Here is a 20223-nt window from a genome sequence, read left to right as displayed (position 1 = left end):
ACTGAATAAAGTATATTCAGAATATTTTAAATTATACTATGTTCATTACTTGAACTTGTTTATTCATTGCATCTTATTCTAAAATTAAGGCTTTAGTATAAATAAATTTCCAAAATAGAAAATCATATAAAACTTTTATCAAGCAAAAAATTCCACTTTTAATACTTGATAATGTGCAAAGTGTTGTGTCATTTTGTAAATTTCAATGTTCTTTAAAGTAAAGTATATTATTCCCAAGTTTCAAACATGAAGCAAAGTTGTACAACTGGAAATTTATTTAGGTCTAATGATGTCTTCTTGAGATCCTTGCAGCTCCTGTTTTATGTTGCTTGTTTTATTTTCTGATTCACTATTACACTGTTTTGACTTCTCCGAAAGAACAATAACCGTATCATAGTTATGATCCTCTCCCTGTGACTGGGAGTCAAGAAATTGTGAACTATCATAAGGATGGCTTAAAAACTGTGGATGAAGACAAAGAAACAGATTAGAAATAGCCATCTTCTTTTGACAAACATTTTAAATCAGAATGCCACCCCCCAATCCCATCCCAGAGGACTCAGCCAGTTAGATTCCAATAATTTCATATTTTAAAAAACAACTTAAAATTAAAAATTACTCACCAGACATTCATTGAACAACCACCCTCTTTTGCTATATGTCAGCATACTTGCAAAAAATATCAAATTGCATTATCATGAATCTTGCCAAGCAAGGCAAATGCATGATAGTTGCTCATCCACAGAAAAAGGACTCAGTGCAATCGTTCTGAGTTCTACTTTCTCACTGAGCCTCAAATGCATCTTCCTGTTTTTTACTCTGGAGCAGTGTTTCTCAACCTTGGCAACTTGAAGATGTCCGGACTTCAACTCCCAGAATTCCCCAGCCAGTGAATGCTGGCTGGGGAATTCTGGGAGTTGAAGTCCGGACATCTTCAAGTTGCCTAGGTTGAGAAACACTGCTCTGGAGGATCCCTTGAGATAATTCTGAGATCACAAGGAACCCTGCGTTGTAAAAAATATGAAGATTTTGCAACACAATTCACTTCTAACCTATATAATCCACATTTTACATTTACAATGACAGTGAAGTGGTAGATCTGAAGCTGAAACAGGGTATGTAAAAATTCCCATAACTGAAAATGCTAGCACTGACAATTTATGAAATTAAAAAATAATGTTCATTTTTTCCCAACACAATCTCTCAAGGAATCTCTAGGGATCATTCAGTTGAGAAAGACTGCACTAATGGATAATATTATGCAAGAAGTTGAAATCAGGAAGTCTATTTGTGCATCTCTGTTTTGAGCTTTACTTCTCAGTAGAAAGAAAAGCAAGCACACTCTTCATTGACTGGCAAAAATCAGCTATTTTTTCAGATCGCAAAAACTCCTGCAGAACCTTATATGGTAGAACCCTTCAAATATCATAAGCAATCTCAAATGAAGATTTGTGAGAAACCTTGGCTGACAACACAATAATAAGAATTTTTATTTTAAAAAATGCAATTAACACCCACAGTTTTAGCTGTTCTAGAAGGTTCCCCTCTAACCCAAAAGATTCAACTACATCTGTTCCAGTAATATTACAGTGTTCTTGGGTGCATTCTATAGCTCTCTAGAGCAGCACACAAATTTTAAGATGTGTAATTTCAGCTCTCAGGATATCTCAGTCAACATAGCTAAATTCTTAAAAAGCATGTCTGGCTGGGAATTCTGGAAAATGAAGTTCACACAAGTTAATGTTGCCAAGTTTGAGAAACACTGTTGTCTACATCTTGGACCATGAAAGCAGAGTTGTATACTCAAGGTTTGTTAACTATGATACTTCAGAACAACATTCATAGGCCATTCTGCTTCAGTACGCATCACATTCTGTTTGGTAAATTATAACAATTATTTTTACACAGGCATACACACAGAGACACAGACACACAGAGTGAGGAATATACAAACCTGAATGAAATGTTGTGGCAAAGAATATGAAGGGTAAAAGCAACGTTTGATCCTAAAATAAATTATACAGCAGAAAAAAATGAATGCCAATACTGTTAGGAAAATAACCAACTCTATTACTGAATCTGTCCCTGCAAGGAAGAAAAAACAAAATTGTTTTATTTATTTATTGTGGAACACATGATGCATATATCTTAAAATCTAATATATTTAGTTTCATAATTATAACTGTGACAGCATTATACTTAATGTTAGCTGCAGAGAAGAAACAACAGCAGATTGTATGCTAGCTTTGCCCTATTGCAAAACCCAATATTTAAATATTTATTTATTGTTGCAATTTAGGTTTCAAAATTCAATCCATAGAACACTCGAGACAGCTAAAGGTTTCAAAAGGATACTTGCAATGGGCTATATCTTATTTATTTGATTAGTTTATATGGTAGACCACTCAATTAATAACTAGGGGCACTAACAAGATTTAAATGAAATAACTGAAAAAGACAATAAAGTAATAAAATATACTGCACCAGGGACAAAATGCAGAGCTTATATTGCATTCAGCTTATATATCATTCTGGCCCAGTGTCAACCGGAAGAATCAGATCTTTAGAGCCTTCTTGAAGACTGGTGGGGTTGGGGCTCTTACCTATTATATAATTACTATTAATTGTTTGGGTACAAGTGGCTTCACTCCACTCTCCAGTTTTATTGTATTCTTCAATAAATACTTGAGCCTTAAGACAATATGTTATTCCAGGATTTAGGCCAGATATTACATGGAAAGGATGTGGTGTAGTCACGTTGTTAACCTAATTGGAAAGAAACCGAAAATCACAATATAATCAAGTCATAGAAGTTTTATTTTCAATTGACAATCTCCAACCATTTCTACTGGTAGAGTTCACAACAGCCTTTCCTAACCCAGATATATGTCTAAATCAAATTCTACTTTCTCAACAATGGCCATGTTGGTTAGGGAATTCTGCATCTTGGACTCTACACATCTGAAGGGTGCCAGGTTAGAAATCTTGTTCCAAAATATGTCAACTCATGTTAATATAGTAGCCCTGTAGTCACAATGATGTAACATTGAAAAAACATGCTACAACACTACCATGTCGTTCTTGTAGCCCGTTACTTTAAAATTCACTTTCTTGTCTTGTCAGGTAGAGCTTGATTTTTTTAAACACACTGTATAGCGGGAGACACTATTAAAATTAATATCTAAGTCCATTGTTCAAAAATATCCAATGTTTTGCCCAGTTTTATGTTTCAATCTATACATTGCGTTTGAATGTCCTTTAACTTTAGTTGCATCTTTAGTTCCTTCTATTGCCTTTAAATGTCCCATTTTCCAAGTCTTACCTTATTTAAAACAAAATAAAAGAAAAGCATTTTCCTACAGGAAGGATTTTTTTATAATTAATTCCAATTTTTTATTTCGAATTTATCTGGACTTTTAGTCTATTTGTAAATTTCTACAATCAAAATTTTAATCACTCTTTTGCTGTTTATTAAAAAAATCAGTGTTTTCCTCTATTTATTGTACATTGAAAGGTATATTTAAGCATCAAAGAAGCTCACTTTCACATGTCAACAAATATTACCTGTTCACTAGTATTCATCCAAATTTTCATCTTGTAACCAATCGAACCATAAAAATCCTTCAAGGAATATCTGATACCACTAAGTATAACAGGAGGGCTTTGGAGATAAACATCCAAGACTCCAGGTTTTGTGGGTATAATTTGTACAATTGGAGGTATAATGATTGCTAAATGAGTTGAAGGAAACAAAAGAAGATACTTATTTTTACTCTTTCTACAATCCACTTAAATATAAATGATATATAACCATTTTCTTTCCTATTTATTCATTTAAAAATTTAAAATGTAGTTGTATATTTTAGATACCTACCTAGCAACAATTACTCAACAAATTAATATTCTTGTGCTGTTCCTTACATTTTACACCCTATGCCTACCTGCTCTTTTTGATCTCTGTTTCTTTTTCCTAAAGATGCTAAGCAACAGCCCTGAATGTTGAGTTTTACTGGTCTGAACCATTATTCAGGAGAAGGTTTTGTGGCTCTCCTGTTTGTTACTGGCTTTTGCTATATATGTGAAGGAAAGGGTATTTAAAAAGTGAACACATGATTATAAGACTTAGCTCCCTGTGATCATAGCAGACCTCAAATGCAATTATTAATACTAACTTTAGAAAAATAATCAGTAAATAGCTATCAAACCAAATCCATCATCTCTCATGGCTTCTCAAAACACAGTGAGAAAAATGCATTGAAAGAATTTGTGCCTATTACCTCAAAATAATATATGACCACAAAATATTGTCAAGGAATAGAAGCAAATAAGAAATTTCCTTTGCAACATGTATGCATGAACTTAAAAATCAAATGGCTAAAGTAGGATTTGCTAAGGAAATAGGCTTCTACAGAAGTTTCTTTTTAAAAAAAAATCATGTGACCACTTTGTCTCATTCACTAAGATTATGGAGAGCTGGATAGTCTTATTTTCACTGCTTTTTCCAATTTTTTATTATTAGAAAAAGATTTAAATTTTAAAAGTGATAAAAATACCAGCAGTGAATTTGATCCCAGTTCAAGTCAGTTAAACTTTTAAAAAATCTATTAGGTTTGTTTTCACGGGTTTTAATATCTTCCAAAAAGCTTTGAAATCCTGCCATTGAACTTTTAAACGGATGAACCCCAGACAAGAGACATTTGCTATAAGAATTAGGTTAACAGAAACAGCAGATTCAGAATTATAGAATTCAGTCTAAAGATGTTTACAGAGACAATATTACTGCTAATAACCATATTGCATGCTCTGTTTCCCCTAGCGGGGTGAACTGCCATGTTTGAGAACAAAATTCTTGCAGCATTGTACATGTAGTTCCTCCCATGCCCCTGGGGAGGTCACAGGCACATAGTGAAATGGGGGGAGGGAAGCTACCCTAAACTCCCTGAGAGCACTAACAAGCTGGCAGGTAAGCTTTGGGAGATAAAATATTTGAGAACATGAATTGGAAGTTAGAGAAATGATCAGTTTCGTTGGAAGATAGCGAAGTCCACATTTTGGACAGAGAGGATGGCTAGTATGAAAGAGGGGTCAAAACTGAACAGCTCTCTTTCAGAGAGGGAGGGATACGACACCATGTATCTCCAGTCTACAATGCAGTCCTTTCAGCAGTTCCAAAAAGGCTCCACATCCATTTGCACTACTCATGTGATCCAGACCAGACCTCCAGATGGCTTTAATGACTCTCTAAAAGAATGCAGATGATCAGCTATCTGCCAGGAGTATAAATCCTTCCATTCTTCACCGTCCAGCCAGAGCTGAAGAAGCTTCTTCGATGAGAAGCGAAAAGTCTTCAAAGAAAAACCAGATAGTCCAGTTGCCTCTTGAAAAAGCACCCGTGGACATCTGAGAAAAAGCAACAACAACAAAAAGGAACTAAAGCAATACTTGAAAAGTCAATCTTGGTAATTCAGGTTGGTGCCCAGGTTATGGATGAGCAAAAGTTTGGATTAAAAAAAAGAACAAACATTCTCCCCCCCTCCACCTTAGTTATGCCTTTTTGCAGTTCCAGAAGTGAAGAAAGGAGAATTGCATTCCAAAGCCAGTAATTAAGATAAGTGATTGTGAGAAAAGGTAAAAGTCACCTGCAAGCAAGAAACATCTAACAAATTTTTAGATAAGTTTGTACCAGTCACTGTTGTTCAGATTTTCTTTAGGTATTCACTTTTGCATTATAACTCACTTAGATACCCAAAACTGTACCACAACTCGAATGAAGTCTTGATTTCTTGAAATCAATTATATATTTGCAAGTATATTTAGTTACTTTTGAGAAGTCTTTGATATTAACACAGAACTGTCACTAAAAATAAAATCAAGAAGGAACTGTTTTCCCATTTATATTTGAAGTCATCTTTAAAACCTGCCTTTGTTTTAATGGTAAACTTGATGAAATGATAATAGCAGGTTGAGTAGTCAATAGTAAAATAAAAAAAAACATGACTTCCAGGATTGTGGTAAATATTGTTATGGTTCCCACAACTTGTTAAAGTCTTTAAATTTCCCGAGTACAATGCTTGGAGCAGGCAGTAATGTAAGATCTGAATATTGCAATAATTCAGCATACCTATTACCAGGTGTATCTTGCAGTATGTAATTTTAAAAAGTTAACATAACAACATAATTAAAGATTGCAACATTGAACACAATGTCACAACATCATCTTTAGTTTTTCAAGCCTGCCCTGCAGATACCTGGCCATTATTGAAATCCTCACATCTGTGCTCTGTTGAAAATAGATAGAAAGGGTAAGAACAGCTAGCTTTTAAAGCATTTTTGCAGCTGACCTGAGATCTGGTAGGTAACTTTATGAGAGAACTCTGAATTTTTTTCTTAATGCTAGCCTTGCTAATTCTCTCCAAAAGCAGTTAACTTGATCCAGTTGCTCCAGAAAGAAGCTGCTAAGTCATTTTTATACAATTTGTTTCTATAGGAAACTCTGCCCCATGAAGCAAGAAAAATGATTTTAATCGAGAACATAAAGTGATATAAGAGATTAGTTTCATTTTCATTCTTACTAAGAAATAAGAAAGACCTATGTTTTATTACTAAAGAAAAATATTCAAATTTCTCAGGACAAATATGCAGAAGTAAATTGCAAGAAAGGAAACAGCTTCTGTGAAATATTAATATTATTATTTCCTAATTTTAACTTTTTCTGGGGAGGATGGATGCAGAGGTTTTAAACCTTTCATTCTTGAACTTTGTTAAAGCTATTCATTAGTCCATTAAGAGGGTGGATGAATTTTATTAATGTTGATAATGTTCTATTAAAAATATCAGTGGCAAGTTATCACCATACTTTACTAGAACAATAAAGTTCGTCAAGATTCAAACCTGACATTTTTTTAAAAAATAGTATCCTCTCATCATGACAGTGGTAAAAATAGTTCGGTTCTATAATACTTCAAAGCCATATACATTATAATAGGGAATTAGAAGAATGACTTACTGTCCATGAACGGTGTGAAGTTAAGATATATCCAATGTGATTGTTTATTCTCAAATTCAGCTCTAATTCTTAAATTAGAAAGACCGTATTTAGGTATATTTGAAATATTGCACTCTGTAAAGTATATTCTTCGGCACAAGTCAGTGAAGTTTGACTTCATACTACTTTTAAAAAAGGAAAGAAAATTAATTATGAGAATAAACAGTTTTCTTTCATATGCTGAACAATAATATTCATTTCAGATTTCTCTTATATGAACAGAAACATATTATACTGATTAGAATAAATATTTTTATGCCTGTCTATTAAGAAGTCCAGTTCTTTTTATTCAGGATGAATTTTAGATAAAAATAAGGGCTGAACGTTAGCCATTTAATTTGACAGCTCATTTGTGATGTAGTATATTATTTCCTTTATATTATTTTTAATTGAAGCAAACAACATTATCAAATAAAGATGAAAATGAATAAAAAAGAAAAGGACAAAGTTAAAAGTGAACCACACACACATCCCAATAAAAAACATGTTTAAAAGTTAAAATGTAATTTACAGAATTCACAACATTAAGGATTTCTACCTTCAGATAAATTTGTACAAATGAAGATAATATTCTAGAAAAAGATTGTTAATATCTATAAACGATGAAGTGATTTCAATGAAGTTATTCTTAACTGTAAAGTTCCTCAAAATCTTTCTATTCTGAATGTACCTCTTCTATGATGGGATGTACACTGTATGCACAATTATTTGCAAGTGAGTATTTTGACTATATCATCATTTTTATTCATATTTTCCACCTCAAAGCTGTATAAACTTGAATGATTAGTGGATATAAGTATATTAGGTGATGTGTATTTGTGTAATGAGGGAAGGTGTGGCTTAAGAAGATCAACACCCTATACCAGTGTTGGCAAACCTTTTCAGCAATGAGTGCTGAAACGGGAGCGTGTATGCACGCACCTGCTGGAAACCAGAAGTGCATGTGAAGACCAGCTGGCCGATGCACATGCACGCACCAGAAACCAGAAGATCATCTTCCTAGTGCATACATGCGTACCAGGCAGCTGCTCTTCCGGTTTCCAGGGCTTCCACACATATGAAGACCAGCCGGCCAGCATGCGAGAACCCAGAAGAGCAATGGGCAATGGCTTGTGTGTCCCTAGAGATGGCTCTGCATGCCACTTCTAGCGTGCGTGCCATAGGTTCACCATCACGGCTCTATATCAAGGTGTGCATAATTATTAGGCAGCTTCTTTTCAGCTCCTCAGACAAAATGGGCCAAAAAGGAGATTTAACTGACTTTGAGAAATCAAAATTGTAAAAAGTTTTCTGAGAAATACAGCACTCTTGAAATTGCTAAGATATTGGGGCATGATCACAGAACCATCAAATGTTTTGTTGCAAATAGTCAACAGGTCCACAATAAATGTGTTGAGAAAAAAAGTTGCACATTAACTGCCAAAGATTTGAGAAGAATCAAATGTGAAGTTATCAGGAATCTATTATTAGTGCTGGCATATTCCAGAACTGCAACCTACCTGGAATGCCCACAAGTACAAGGTGTTCATGCTTAGTGACATGGCCAAAGTAAAGAAGGCTGAAACCTGACCACTACTAAATAAGACACATAAGCTGAAACAGCAAGACAGGGCCAAGAAATGTCTGAAGGTGGATTTTTCAAAGTTTTCATGGACTAATGAGATGAGAGAGACTCTTGATGGACCAGATGGATGGGCCTGTGGCTGGATTAGTAACGGGTACAGATCTCCACTTTGACTCAGACTCCAGCAAAATGGTATGATATGGGCTGGTATTAGAGATGAGCTCTTTGGACCTTTTCTGGTTGAAGATGGGATCAAAATCAACTCCCAAACCTACTGCCAAATTTTAGAAGACATTTTCTTTAAGCAGTGGTACAGGAAAAAATCTGCATCTTTTAAGAAGACCATGATTTTTATGCAAGACAATGCTCCACTGCGTGCATCAAAGTACTCCACTGTGTGCTTAGTCAATAAAGATGAAATAATAATGACATGGCCCCCCTTCTTCACCTGACCTAAATCCTATTGAGAACTTGTGGGCCCTTCTTAAACAGGAGATTTATGGTAAAGGAAAACAGTACATCTCTCTCAACCATGATTGGGGAGGGTTGTGGTTGCTGCTGCACAAAAAGTTGATCACACGCAGATCAAGAAACTGACAGACTACATGAATGGAAGGATTGTGGCTGTTATTGAAAAGAAGGGCAGCTATATTGATCACTGATTTTTTTTGTTTTGAAATGTTAGAAATGTTTGTTTATACATTTTCAGTTGTTTGTTTATTATTCCCACTTTAACAGATGCAAATAAATGAGTGAGATGGGCAAATTTTCATTTTTCATTTAGTTGCATAATAATTCTGCACACTAATAGTTGCCCAATAATTGTGCACACATAGCTATTCTCCTAAGAGAGCAAAACCTACATTTTTATTTTCTTAAATATTCAGGTTTGAGGTTTATTAACATTAGGGAATGACCAAGAGAACCGTAATTGTTCAATAATACAATTAATCCTCCAAAATACAACTTACCTAAGTAATTGTGAACAAAGTGTATATTGCATTGCAAAGTAGTCTCTATATTAGAGAGCCTAGCTTGCATAGAATATTATGGACACGCTTTGAATAAAGCGAGGCTTTGTGGCATACTGGCCAAATCTGCAAACCTGATTATTCTGTCCTTATCATTAACCTAACCTACTCTCTCTCCCTCTCTTTTTTTTAATAAGGCAAATGCTACAATAAATCTAAATGAAGGTGACTTGGTATTATAGAGTACAGCTGATAAATAATTGCATGGTGAGAGGTTTTGAATGTGGGACAGACTATTTTTGATAGTATCAGAAGTGGATCTGTGGGAAAATGGACTTGAAAACGAAGGAAAGAAGTGAAAGAGTGAAACTTGAATGCAGGTAGTCCTCGACTTATGACCATAATGGGGCTCAATATTTCTGTTGCTAAGGGAGGCATTTGTTAATTGAATTTTGCCCCATTTTATGACCTTTCTTGCCATAGTTGTTAAGTGAATCACTGTAGTTGATAAGTTAGTAATACAATTTTTAAGGGAATGTGGCTTCCCCACTGACTTTGCTGGTCAGAAAGTTGCAAAAGGGAATCACATGATCTAGGACACAGCAACAGTCAGAAATATGAACCATCACTTTTTTCAGTGCCGTTGTAAGTTTGAACAGTCACAAAATGAACTGTTGTAAGTCAAGGATCACCTATAATTGTGACTAGAAATTATCTGTGAACTAGTGTTAGAAATGAGAATGACTGCTAAAATGATAATGAAAGTGAAGTTTTGCAACAAGCCTCCAGCAGAATGAATATAGTTAAAAATAAAAGTGAAATTATTTGAGTGAAATCAAAGTGAAACAGTGCTAGAAACATATGTTACAGATCTATGTGAGTTTAATAGTGTTGCATTGAACAGTAAAAGAAAAGAACAAATGATAGAAAAGAAGTCAATTGCTATGAGAATGTTTTAAAAATGGTAAAAGCTTCATGTGCAGATAGTATAACTGGGGAAAAATCTTTGTCGCGTGGCTGTGCTGCTTAAAATGAGTCTGAAGATGCATCTCTGCTTGGCAATTGGAAGAATGTCATTATTATTATCTTATAAAAAGGGAAAATAACGTGTCAGTGTAAAAATTGAAAAGGAGTTAGTTGATTAAGAATTCCTGGAAATTGTTTGAGAAAAATTGCATTGAAAGGATATAAGGGGAAAGCCAAATTTGGGGAGCACAGCTTAGCTTTATGCCAGGCAACAGGTATGCAGACCATTTAAAACAAAACCCAAGAATTAAGTATTGAGGAAAGTTAATAAGAAAATGTGTGCTGATTTAGAGAAAGCATAGGATAAAAGCATTAAGCTTCAATTATGGAATCTTTTGTATAAATATAAGAGCAGCATATGATGGGAGATCATGAGAAAATAATTGGTACATTTGGTGAGTGATGAGCAGGGAGTAAAGCAAGAATATGTAATTTGCACTAGGCTGTTTAATGCAGGGGTCTCCAACTCCAACCGTGGCAACTTTAAGACTTATGGACTTCAACTCCCAGAAGTCCTCAGCCAGCAAAGCTGGAGAGCCCTGGTTTAAATGCATTCATTGGCAAATATGCAAAAAATCCATAGTGTTGTTAGAGATGTCTTATTAGGGACACAAATGCATGAATTATACAATAGTGGAGTGTTGGCTGATAACTCATTGATTTATACTCGGTATATAGCATAAGATCAGCCAATCCTATAGGAAATCAACCCTGACTGTTCTTTGAAAGGACAAATTTTGAAGCTGAAGCTCAACTATTTTGGCCACCAAATAAGAAGAAAGGATTCATTGGGAAAAAACCCTGATGTTGGGAAAGATTAAGGGTAAAAGGAGAAGGGGACAGTAGAGGACAAGATGGTTAGATAGTGTCATCAAAGCAAAGGGACATGGATTTGGGCAAACTCCAGGAGAACAAGGGGGCCTGGCATGCTGTGGTCCAGAGGGTTGTCAAGATTTAGCAACTAAACAACACAGTATGATATAATCCAATATGTATTATGGATCTGTAAATTAACGTATAAAAAGATAATTATGTTGGCTGAAAAATGGCATGAACAAATAAATGTATATGATAATGTGCAACGAACTGCAGCAAGTAGATACTGTAAATTTTTATGCCTTGGCAAAATGCTTATTAAGGAAAAGAAATGGACAAAAACATTTTGAGATTTACAAGACACAGTGAGATGTAAAGAACTTATGTTTGTAAAAATAAATAAAATGTCTGTAAATAATAATGTATTTTTCCTGCACTTTGTTGCATGCGAATGGTAATTAGATTGTTAGAAGGAACATAAAAATAATGTGAATGCAATGTGTCTGGTAAAATAAGATGAGATAGGGTCAAGGATGAATGTTAATTTCAAAAGTGGTTTGCCATTGACTGCTTCCTAGGGCTCAGAGAATGTGACTGGCCCAAGGCCACTCAGCTGGCTCTGTTTCTAAGGCAGGACTAGAGCCCAGTCTGGTTTCTAGCCTGGTGTGTTAACCACTACACCAGACTGATTCTTTTTCCACACTTTACTTGATGCTTTACCATTACCAGCTTCTTATAATATATTAAGATAGATTGGGTAGAAATATTAAATTAATTTTAATGTCAAAAAGTTGAGGCAATGGAGTAATTCCTTACACAGTTCCTATCAATTTCAATTACAAGGCATTTTATACTTTGTTGTTTCATCCTTAGCAGATATGTTAAGAAAAAGATGCAAAAGAAGCAATCGGAAAAGGTTGCATGTGAAGACATCATAATTATATCTCCATAAAATACCTGATATATTTGATAATATACCTGATGATATGTTGTGTTTTAAGGTTGCATATACATGTAAAATTCATCCAATTCTGGAATACAGATTATCCTAAAATTAATATTTGTGGTAAACCATCACCGGATTCTTTTTTAAAAGGTTACATAACTTTTGGAATATATGCACAATATAATTTAAATTTCATATTATAAGTTGTTATCCAAAGTAATTTTCCTCCCATATAAATGGATAAATTGAGAGAATAAACTAGAATATATTTTCAGCTGTATAAGGACATGTGAATAGCATAAAAGAAACAAATTACATTTTTCATATATATTATGAAAATTATCCATTCTTACCACATTTACCTTTTATATTGAATTGTATAAGTTACATTTCCTTCAGAAAAATTTGATGGATCCCACAGGAGAACACTATTAAGCATAACTGAATTTAATCGTATGTTTTGAGGCTCCTGGATAATTGCATGTACTGTAATATGCAAAGAAGAAATACTGTTCAATGCATGGTTTTGATATTCGTTCACTGACAGGACAAACAATTCACATATATTATGTTTCAACATATATAGATAATTATTTATATTGATGTAATTTCCCCAAATTTTCAACTACAAGTCTCAGCTTGTTCGTAAAGAATAAACATGGTGTCGAAACTCTGAATCATATTGCCATTTTGAAGATTCCTGAAAATAGGATTCCTGAGGTCTTTCAGTTCAGAGGCTGAGCACCACAAAATTCTCATAAGTTTAGCAACCTCCTGAACCGCATGACTGGAAACTGGTTTTGCCATTACTCAAATGCTACCAAATGAATATGGAAATAGAAATCCAGATAGGTTAGATTGTAAAGCCACTGGCAAAAAAAACCTTTTGAAACCCTTTTATCTTTGTTGCTGCAGCAGATAGGAATGCTCTTCTCTGGGAAAGAAATGAATATATTGTGCCCAAGAAAAAACAGAGCAGCACCTGTTTTCACCAAAGGAAATACTAGCAGAACATGGATCTTTATACAATTTGTTTCTAAATGTTCCTATCCTACTATCCAGAGTCTATTTTGTTTTTTGGTATACGGTATATCCCAACTGAAATTAAAAAATGAATTGGGAAAGATGGAGGGGAAAAAACATGTTTTAAATCTGATCAACTACTGATAAGATTTCATTATTAGTTGTACTATTGTGCATGGGAAAAATAATTTTTTGAGGATCATTCCACTGTTATATAGCAAAACTCTTCTATATAATTCCAAGCATTTTGAGATCCAACCAAACTAAATCATATGAAAGCTTTGATGAGGTGCTGAGATGTTAGCTAGATATTTCAGTGATGAAATCAATCATATTGCTATGCCTGTTTCTGCTGTTCATTCTGCAAAGATAAGCAAAATACATTCTGGGCATCTTTGGCATACTTTCAGTCCTTAAATCCTGACAATGAGGACAAAGTAGGGGGTAAAGCACCTGTTTTTCTGCCCTTTTTTACCTCATGGCTTTTTACGTTTAACTAAACATGTTATAAATTCTTCTTTGTATGAAAGAGGAGTTTTATCCAGTAAATATGGTGATAGAAGAGAACATTTCCCTTGTCTGACTCCCAATCATTGGATCAGAATATTTGAACTAAATGTAGAAACTAATTTTCCTTCTCTAGGAAACATGCTTGAATTAATGATGATGAAATTATTTGAACAAATACTCTAAATTTTTCTTAGTTGGGGTTTCACCCACTTTTGACACTGAAACTGCCTTGACCACATTGTAGAAAGAGGCAGAGGGATTTTACTTTCTTCTTTCGTAGGAAAGGCTGCCTGTTGTCATTTTAATGGGTAAAAATAATTTTTTACCCATTAAAAGAAAAAGTCTCCTGGGGAGAGGACATAAGGTATTAAAGGGATATTTAGGGATATTTCCAGAAGCTAGATTGGTTGGGAAATGGAGAGGGGACTTCCACTTAAGGGGAAGAAGATTGGAAACTCTGGCTCCATCAGTTTGAATGTCTTGGTGAGTAATCTGGTGAACAAATGAGTCACTATATGTTAGATTCTCACACTCCAAACCATTGGATTGGATGTTATCAGATAATACTTTGGCCCCTGCACAGGCTGCGTCAAATCTGAACACTCAGCAATGGACCAAAGCATAATTTTACACCACCTAGCTGAAAAGGTCTCTAAAAGGTGTTCACCAAATGATTATATACTTAAAGGCAGCCTTTCACTCAATACCACAAGACAGTTTCTGAAAGAAATTAGTCATTACTCCAATCAATGATTAACTGTCTCCTCACATTCATAATAGCATTGTATAAAGGTATTTATGGCTGGGGAATTCTGGGAGTTGAAGTCCACAGGACTTAAAGTCACCAAGGTTGAGAAACACTGTATTAGGGGGACAACGATATGTTTAACCAGCAGTACTTTCAACTACCAAGTTCTGCCAAGCCACCTAAGGACCTACCCCGCTCCCTTCCATTCGCGATCGAGGGTAACAATCGAGCGCAGCGTTTAATACATGAGGAGGGGCAAACGCTGCCGCCGCTTTCGGCCAGAGACAGACCGCCGAACTTTTCCAGAGGCCCTCCGCCTACTTCTAAGGGCTGCGAAAAAACGCGCGTTTTCCAATCTAGGTTCGCTCCTCCTTTACCCTCCTTACTTGACCAGAAGACGCAGCTGCAAATTAGACACCACCAGCTTCTCGTCGTGACCATTCTCGGCTACCATCGCCGATCGCCGTCCAGGCTTTGGCTCGCCCCCATCGGAATAAGGAGTCCTCTACACGACGTGCATCCCTCGGGTCCCCGCGGTGAATTCCTCAGGAGCGCCCACTTCTTGGCAACGCTTCGTCACTCTGGGACGCTTTCGCTTTCTGCCTTCGCTTTGTTGCACGTTGTTTCCACCATTACCCGGAGTTTACTGCATTCTTTCCACCACCCTGCCTTGTTCCCTCCTCTCGAGCTCCAGGTGAACCTTGGTCCCTGAACAACTGAGACAGCGGGGCCCCCGCGCTAACAAATCAGGGAAATCCCACTTTCGGTAGTTACGGAAGGAGAAAACCAAAGCGGCTCCGCCCCAAGTGCGCTCTGCCTTCCCTCCACCTTCGCCGCCACCTGATGTCACCTGACCTAAGCACACAAAGTTGTCTGCTACAATGTCCTACTTGTCGATGACTACTTCAACTTCAACGGCAATAATACAGGAGCAAACAATAGATACAAACTCAAGGTAAACCGCTCCAAAATCGACTGCAGAAAATATGACTTCAACAACAGAGTGGTCAATGCCTGAAATGCACTACCTGACATCCTCAAATCCTCATAACTTTTAACCTTAAACTGTTTGCGGTGGACCTCACCCCATTCCTAAGAAGTCTGTAAGAGGGTGTGCACACCAGCGTGCCTACTGTCCCTATTCTGCTGTCCCCATTTATTCATGCCCATTTCCTGTGTTCATGTCCATGTTTATATTTATACCTGTTATCTCATACATGTTTGACAAACTAAATAAAATAAATAAATAAATCTTCTATAGGTGCTACCTTTGGCTTCCTTTCCAAAGTGGGGGCGAAGGAACAGTGTGGTAGCTGCTGCAAAGCCTGATGGTTTTTTTTTCCTTGGGCCACATCACCAACTCTTGTCTTTCTGGGTATTTAAAGCAAATAAAGCGATGTGCAAATTGTCTTTCTGGTATTTAAAGCAAATAAAGTAAGGATGGAGGTGACGGGAGGCTGTGTGTCTAGCAGATTAGGGTGAAGAGGATAGAAGGATTGCATCTTGGGATTGTTTATATCTAACCTTGTAGAAAGCAAATCACAACATTGCTTGAGGAAAATGTAGGTGCAAAGGAGTGGTAATGCTGGCAAACCTCGAGTGAGCTGGGTCTTTCACATAGTTAAGTTAGTGGAACAAAAAAACAGAATACCTTATCAATGTCTCTCCTTGAGATTACTGTCTTTCAAATCAGGAAGGTTTCTTGTTTTAAAAAACAAAACATGAAGAGAAAGGATATTAATTTACTTCATTCCATAAAGAGGAAGTACATTAACTAAGTTTTCGCTCCTGTTTTCAATATCACGCAAGATGGAGCAAGCATCTGCATATTTAATCATAATAATAATAAAAAAGTATAGTCCTTTAAAGTCTTTTCTCCTTTTCATCTAAACGCAGCACAAACATGCTTTGGAAATATCTATTTCGCCACATCCTAGGACAGAGACTCCATCTCATCCTCAGCTCATGAGAAATGTTTAACTCATCTTTAACTGCAACATAATTACAATATTATTCCAACATTGTCCAGTTGCAGCTGCAAAGCGTATACAATATTCTACCTTTGGATCATTTATTACATCTTTCTGAGAAATTGAATTGTGTTTTTAAAATAAATATACTGAACATATAATGTTTGATTTTAGACATTTTTATTAAAATGTGTGTTTTGTAAAGTTTCACTTGGTTTTGCTGTTGAATTTTGCTTTGTAAAGCAAAATTATAAACTTTATTCCTTTGATTTTTTTCACTTTGCCCCACCCCTTTGTCTTTTATTTTTTCAAATAAAGTATGATCACCATACCTTAGAGCCTTTCTTCACTAGGAAGTTTTTGCATAGCTCAGCTGTATCACCATTTCCTGGGATAACCCAAGCCCTCCTCGCTGGCTATCAAAATGAATTGATATCATTGATTGTAGTGATGAGATTATTTTGACGATGCTGATCCTCCTAACATCAGGTATCTCCCCTAGGGGTTTATGGGTGGTTAACTGCAGCTGGATTTATTACCTGAATTCATCCCCAAAAGAGGAGCAACTGGAATGAAATATAGATGCTTTGATTCTGACAAATTAAGCAAGGGGAAAAAATGGTTTGCAGAAGGGGACAATAGCTTATGCAACTGAATGTACACTTGCACTAAATATATATTTAATATGTCTATGCTTTATTGAAAATTATTAGCCTGGCTACATAGACCAAAAAGCCAGGGGTGCTAGTGGCATTTTCCCTCTTTTTCCTTTAGCTGGTGTTACAGTAGAAGGGACAGATTTGTGTGAACTGAGGAGGTCAGTGTAAGAAGTGAGTTGGGGCTGGGACATTATGCAGTAGAAATTCAGTTCATAATCTGTTAACTCTGGTAGTTGATGACTGAAACTCATAAGGGAATATCTCTTCCGCCGCCTTGAGTTTGGATACAAATCCTTTCTTAGCAAGTATCTAGAAGCCAAGAGAACACATGTGCCAAATTTCAAGTTTATGGGCTTTACAATTTTGGAGATTTCATGATGAGTGAGTGGATTTGGCTTTTATGTATATCTAGATTTGAGGAAATACATACAGTATAAAGATAAAAAGTATTCAGTGCATCTGAACAGTACAATTATTTTTTGAATTGTTTGCACTATATAATAACATCAATACAAATTGGTTTGTTTCTTGATTAACTTCATGTGGTTGTTTTTTTTGTTAAACAGAAGGGATAGATGAAATCTGAACATTTTTTCTCACAAAATAGTTCAAAAATAGAAATAGGAACTAGTATTGCAACATAAGGGCAGAACTGCAAACTGTTCACAGCTGATGCATGTAGTTGGAAATCCCCTCAAGAAATGCAAATATGCATAGTATCATGTTGGAAAATTAAAGATGAAAATTCCCTGCTGGAAAATCCAAGATTAGCAGTGATTTGCCATTTCAATGCTTTTTAATGCTTGATATTGCGTAACACTGTAACAAGACTCAAACATTTTACTGCTTGAAACAATGTCTTAATTTTATACTGGGATGGAATATGATCTGCCATTTTATATGATTTTAATAAGGTAAGTTAGAGATACAAATACCATAAAGGGTTCAGGAGGGGCAGCTTAGGGATTGCTGTTCTTCCTTCACAAACAGCATAAGTGAGGAATTCAGGAACTTTCACTTTTTAAGATTAATTAATTAGCTTGATTTTTATCCTGATTTATTATTTTTATAAATAACCAAGGGATATACATACATAATACTCTTTCCTCCTTCCATTTTTCCCATAACAACAACCATGGAAAGTGAGTTGGGCTGAGAGAGAGTGTCTGGCTAGCCGACTTCCATGCTTAAAGTGGGACTACACTTCACAGTCTCCTGGTTTCTAGGCCAGCATCTTAACTACTATACTAAACAGGTTCTGAAGTAATCATAACTTTACAACACCCAAACCCCAAAAAGCTGTAATTTGATTAATTGAGGTTGGTGATGGTTACATTTTAAGCCATAATATATGAAGGCATTTTGTTTTTAATAATTCAGTGGTTCTTGAACGGTTTGACCAACTATCCTTTTTTCTTATCTCAAATATGAAATTATTTAATCTTTAATCCCTATTAAAGAAAACCAGACTCTCTCTTTTTTTTTATTAAAATTTTTTATTTCATTTTCATTTTCATTTTATACAATCACATATATACTGTGCATGAATAAGGCCATATAACATTAAGCAATAAACACAACTCTTCTTATATTCCGAAATACAAAACCAACATAGCGCTTCAACCCTCCATACACCCTTTCTTTCTCCCCCCTCCAACTTTCTTTTCTCCCCTTCAACATTCCCCTCTTCTACTTCCCCTCCCCCTCTAACGTTCCTTTCTCCCCCTCCCTTCCATCTCACCCTCTTTCCATTCCCCTCTCACTCCCTCTCTACCCCTCTCTCTTCTTTCCCTCTACTCCTCACTTCGGTATATTTCTACTATCCATCAATGTATTCGGCTTCTTATTTTATACTAAAATTAGAAAAAGGAAAAGAAAAAAGCAACAGTATACAAGTGCATTCTTGTTGTTCTAAAGATTAACATAAACTATATTACCCCCCTCCCCCCTCCCCCCTATAATCCCCCCTCCCTTCCCCCCTTCCAACTTCCCAAATCCCGTACCCGGTATAGCTTTTTATCAAACACAGTCTCGAGTATATTAAAACCAAGTAAATTAAAAGTGAAAAGAAAAAGGAAAAGAATAGAAGAAAAAAGTACTAAAAAAAAGAAAGAAAATCAATAAACTCTACATTGAGCTCAGCTTCTTATCATTAAAAAAAAAAAAGAAAAAAAACTTAAGCGGTTTACATCATTCCTAATCTTAATTAATTAATTACCTGCAGGATTTCAGCATATATTAAAACCAAGTAAGTTAACCAAGTAGAATTCTTCTCTAGCTAGGGGCCTTGTCCCTTTATCTAAATATCTATCTATTTCCAAACCCTTAATTTGTCCCTTTTATGCTTCCTTCCTCTCTGACACAATTTAAACACATCTCAAGGTCTTCTCTCGGTTTCCTCTTCCAGCTCTTCTCGTCCCTGCCTCTATCTGTATCCATATACATCCATATACACACACATATATATATATACACGCCCATATACATACACATACATATATTTTATATTCATCCGTACTCCTCTCATATATGCTCCGCCTTCCTGCAAACTCCCTGGATGTATCCTTCCAAACAGTATATTCAGATAGCAATTTTTACAGTTTCATCTCAAAGTAAGCTCTCATTCAACCTCCACTACCCTCCCGTCTACACCACACCTCCCAACTCCATCCAAATTGGGCCGCAATCCAAGAGAGCCACCACGATCTCCGCCCTCCACCCTGGAAAATAAGTCATCAATAATTTATATAAAATTTTTTTTTTCAAAATTATCCATTAAGTCTTTTTAGATCCCATACAATATATCTTCCAAAAAAGAAATCAACATCAGTTCGTTCAACCTTAATGTCTCTTCCTCGGTATACAACTATATCATTTTATGCAAAACAAAAGTCACAGAATGTTAACCAAGTTCAAAATTAAGCCAATATTTTGGATCAGTTAAT

The 20223-nt window shown here is 35.6% G+C and overlaps 1 protein-coding gene across 3 annotated transcripts; it reads right to left on the bottom strand.

Annotated features, from left to right (window-relative positions):
- Positions 1 to 257: 257 nt before the first annotated feature.
- Positions 258 to 15499, bottom strand: IL10RB (interleukin 10 receptor subunit beta). 3 transcript variants are annotated; one of them, XM_032219640.1, is made up of 7 exons: positions 15027 to 15499; positions 12731 to 12854; positions 7007 to 7167; positions 3565 to 3731; positions 2604 to 2766; positions 1955 to 2085; positions 258 to 462 (listed from the first exon to the last, which is right to left on the bottom strand). In XM_032219640.1, exons 1-7 carry the CDS (start codon positions 15088 to 15090, stop codon positions 274 to 276), a joined length of 999 nt encoding a protein of 332 aa, XP_032075531.1. In that variant the 5' UTR covers positions 15091 to 15499; the 3' UTR covers positions 258 to 273. The 3 variants fall into 3 exon arrangements, with proteins under 3 accessions (XP_032075531.1, XP_032075530.1, XP_032075532.1); XM_032219639.1 differs by having other exon boundaries at positions 7007 to 7170; positions 15027 to 15498; XM_032219641.1 differs by having other exon boundaries at positions 7007 to 7170; positions 15036 to 15496.
- Positions 15500 to 20223: the final 4724 nt, after the last annotated feature.

The sequence above is a fragment of the Thamnophis elegans genome, chromosome 6 (genome assembly GCF_009769535.1).
Source record: "Thamnophis elegans isolate rThaEle1 chromosome 6, rThaEle1.pri, whole genome shotgun sequence".
Lineage (NCBI taxonomy): Eukaryota > Metazoa > Chordata > Lepidosauria > Squamata > Colubridae > Thamnophis > Thamnophis elegans.
Note: the sequence above shows the minus strand (reverse complement) of the source record. Positions and strands in the feature narration are given on the sequence as shown.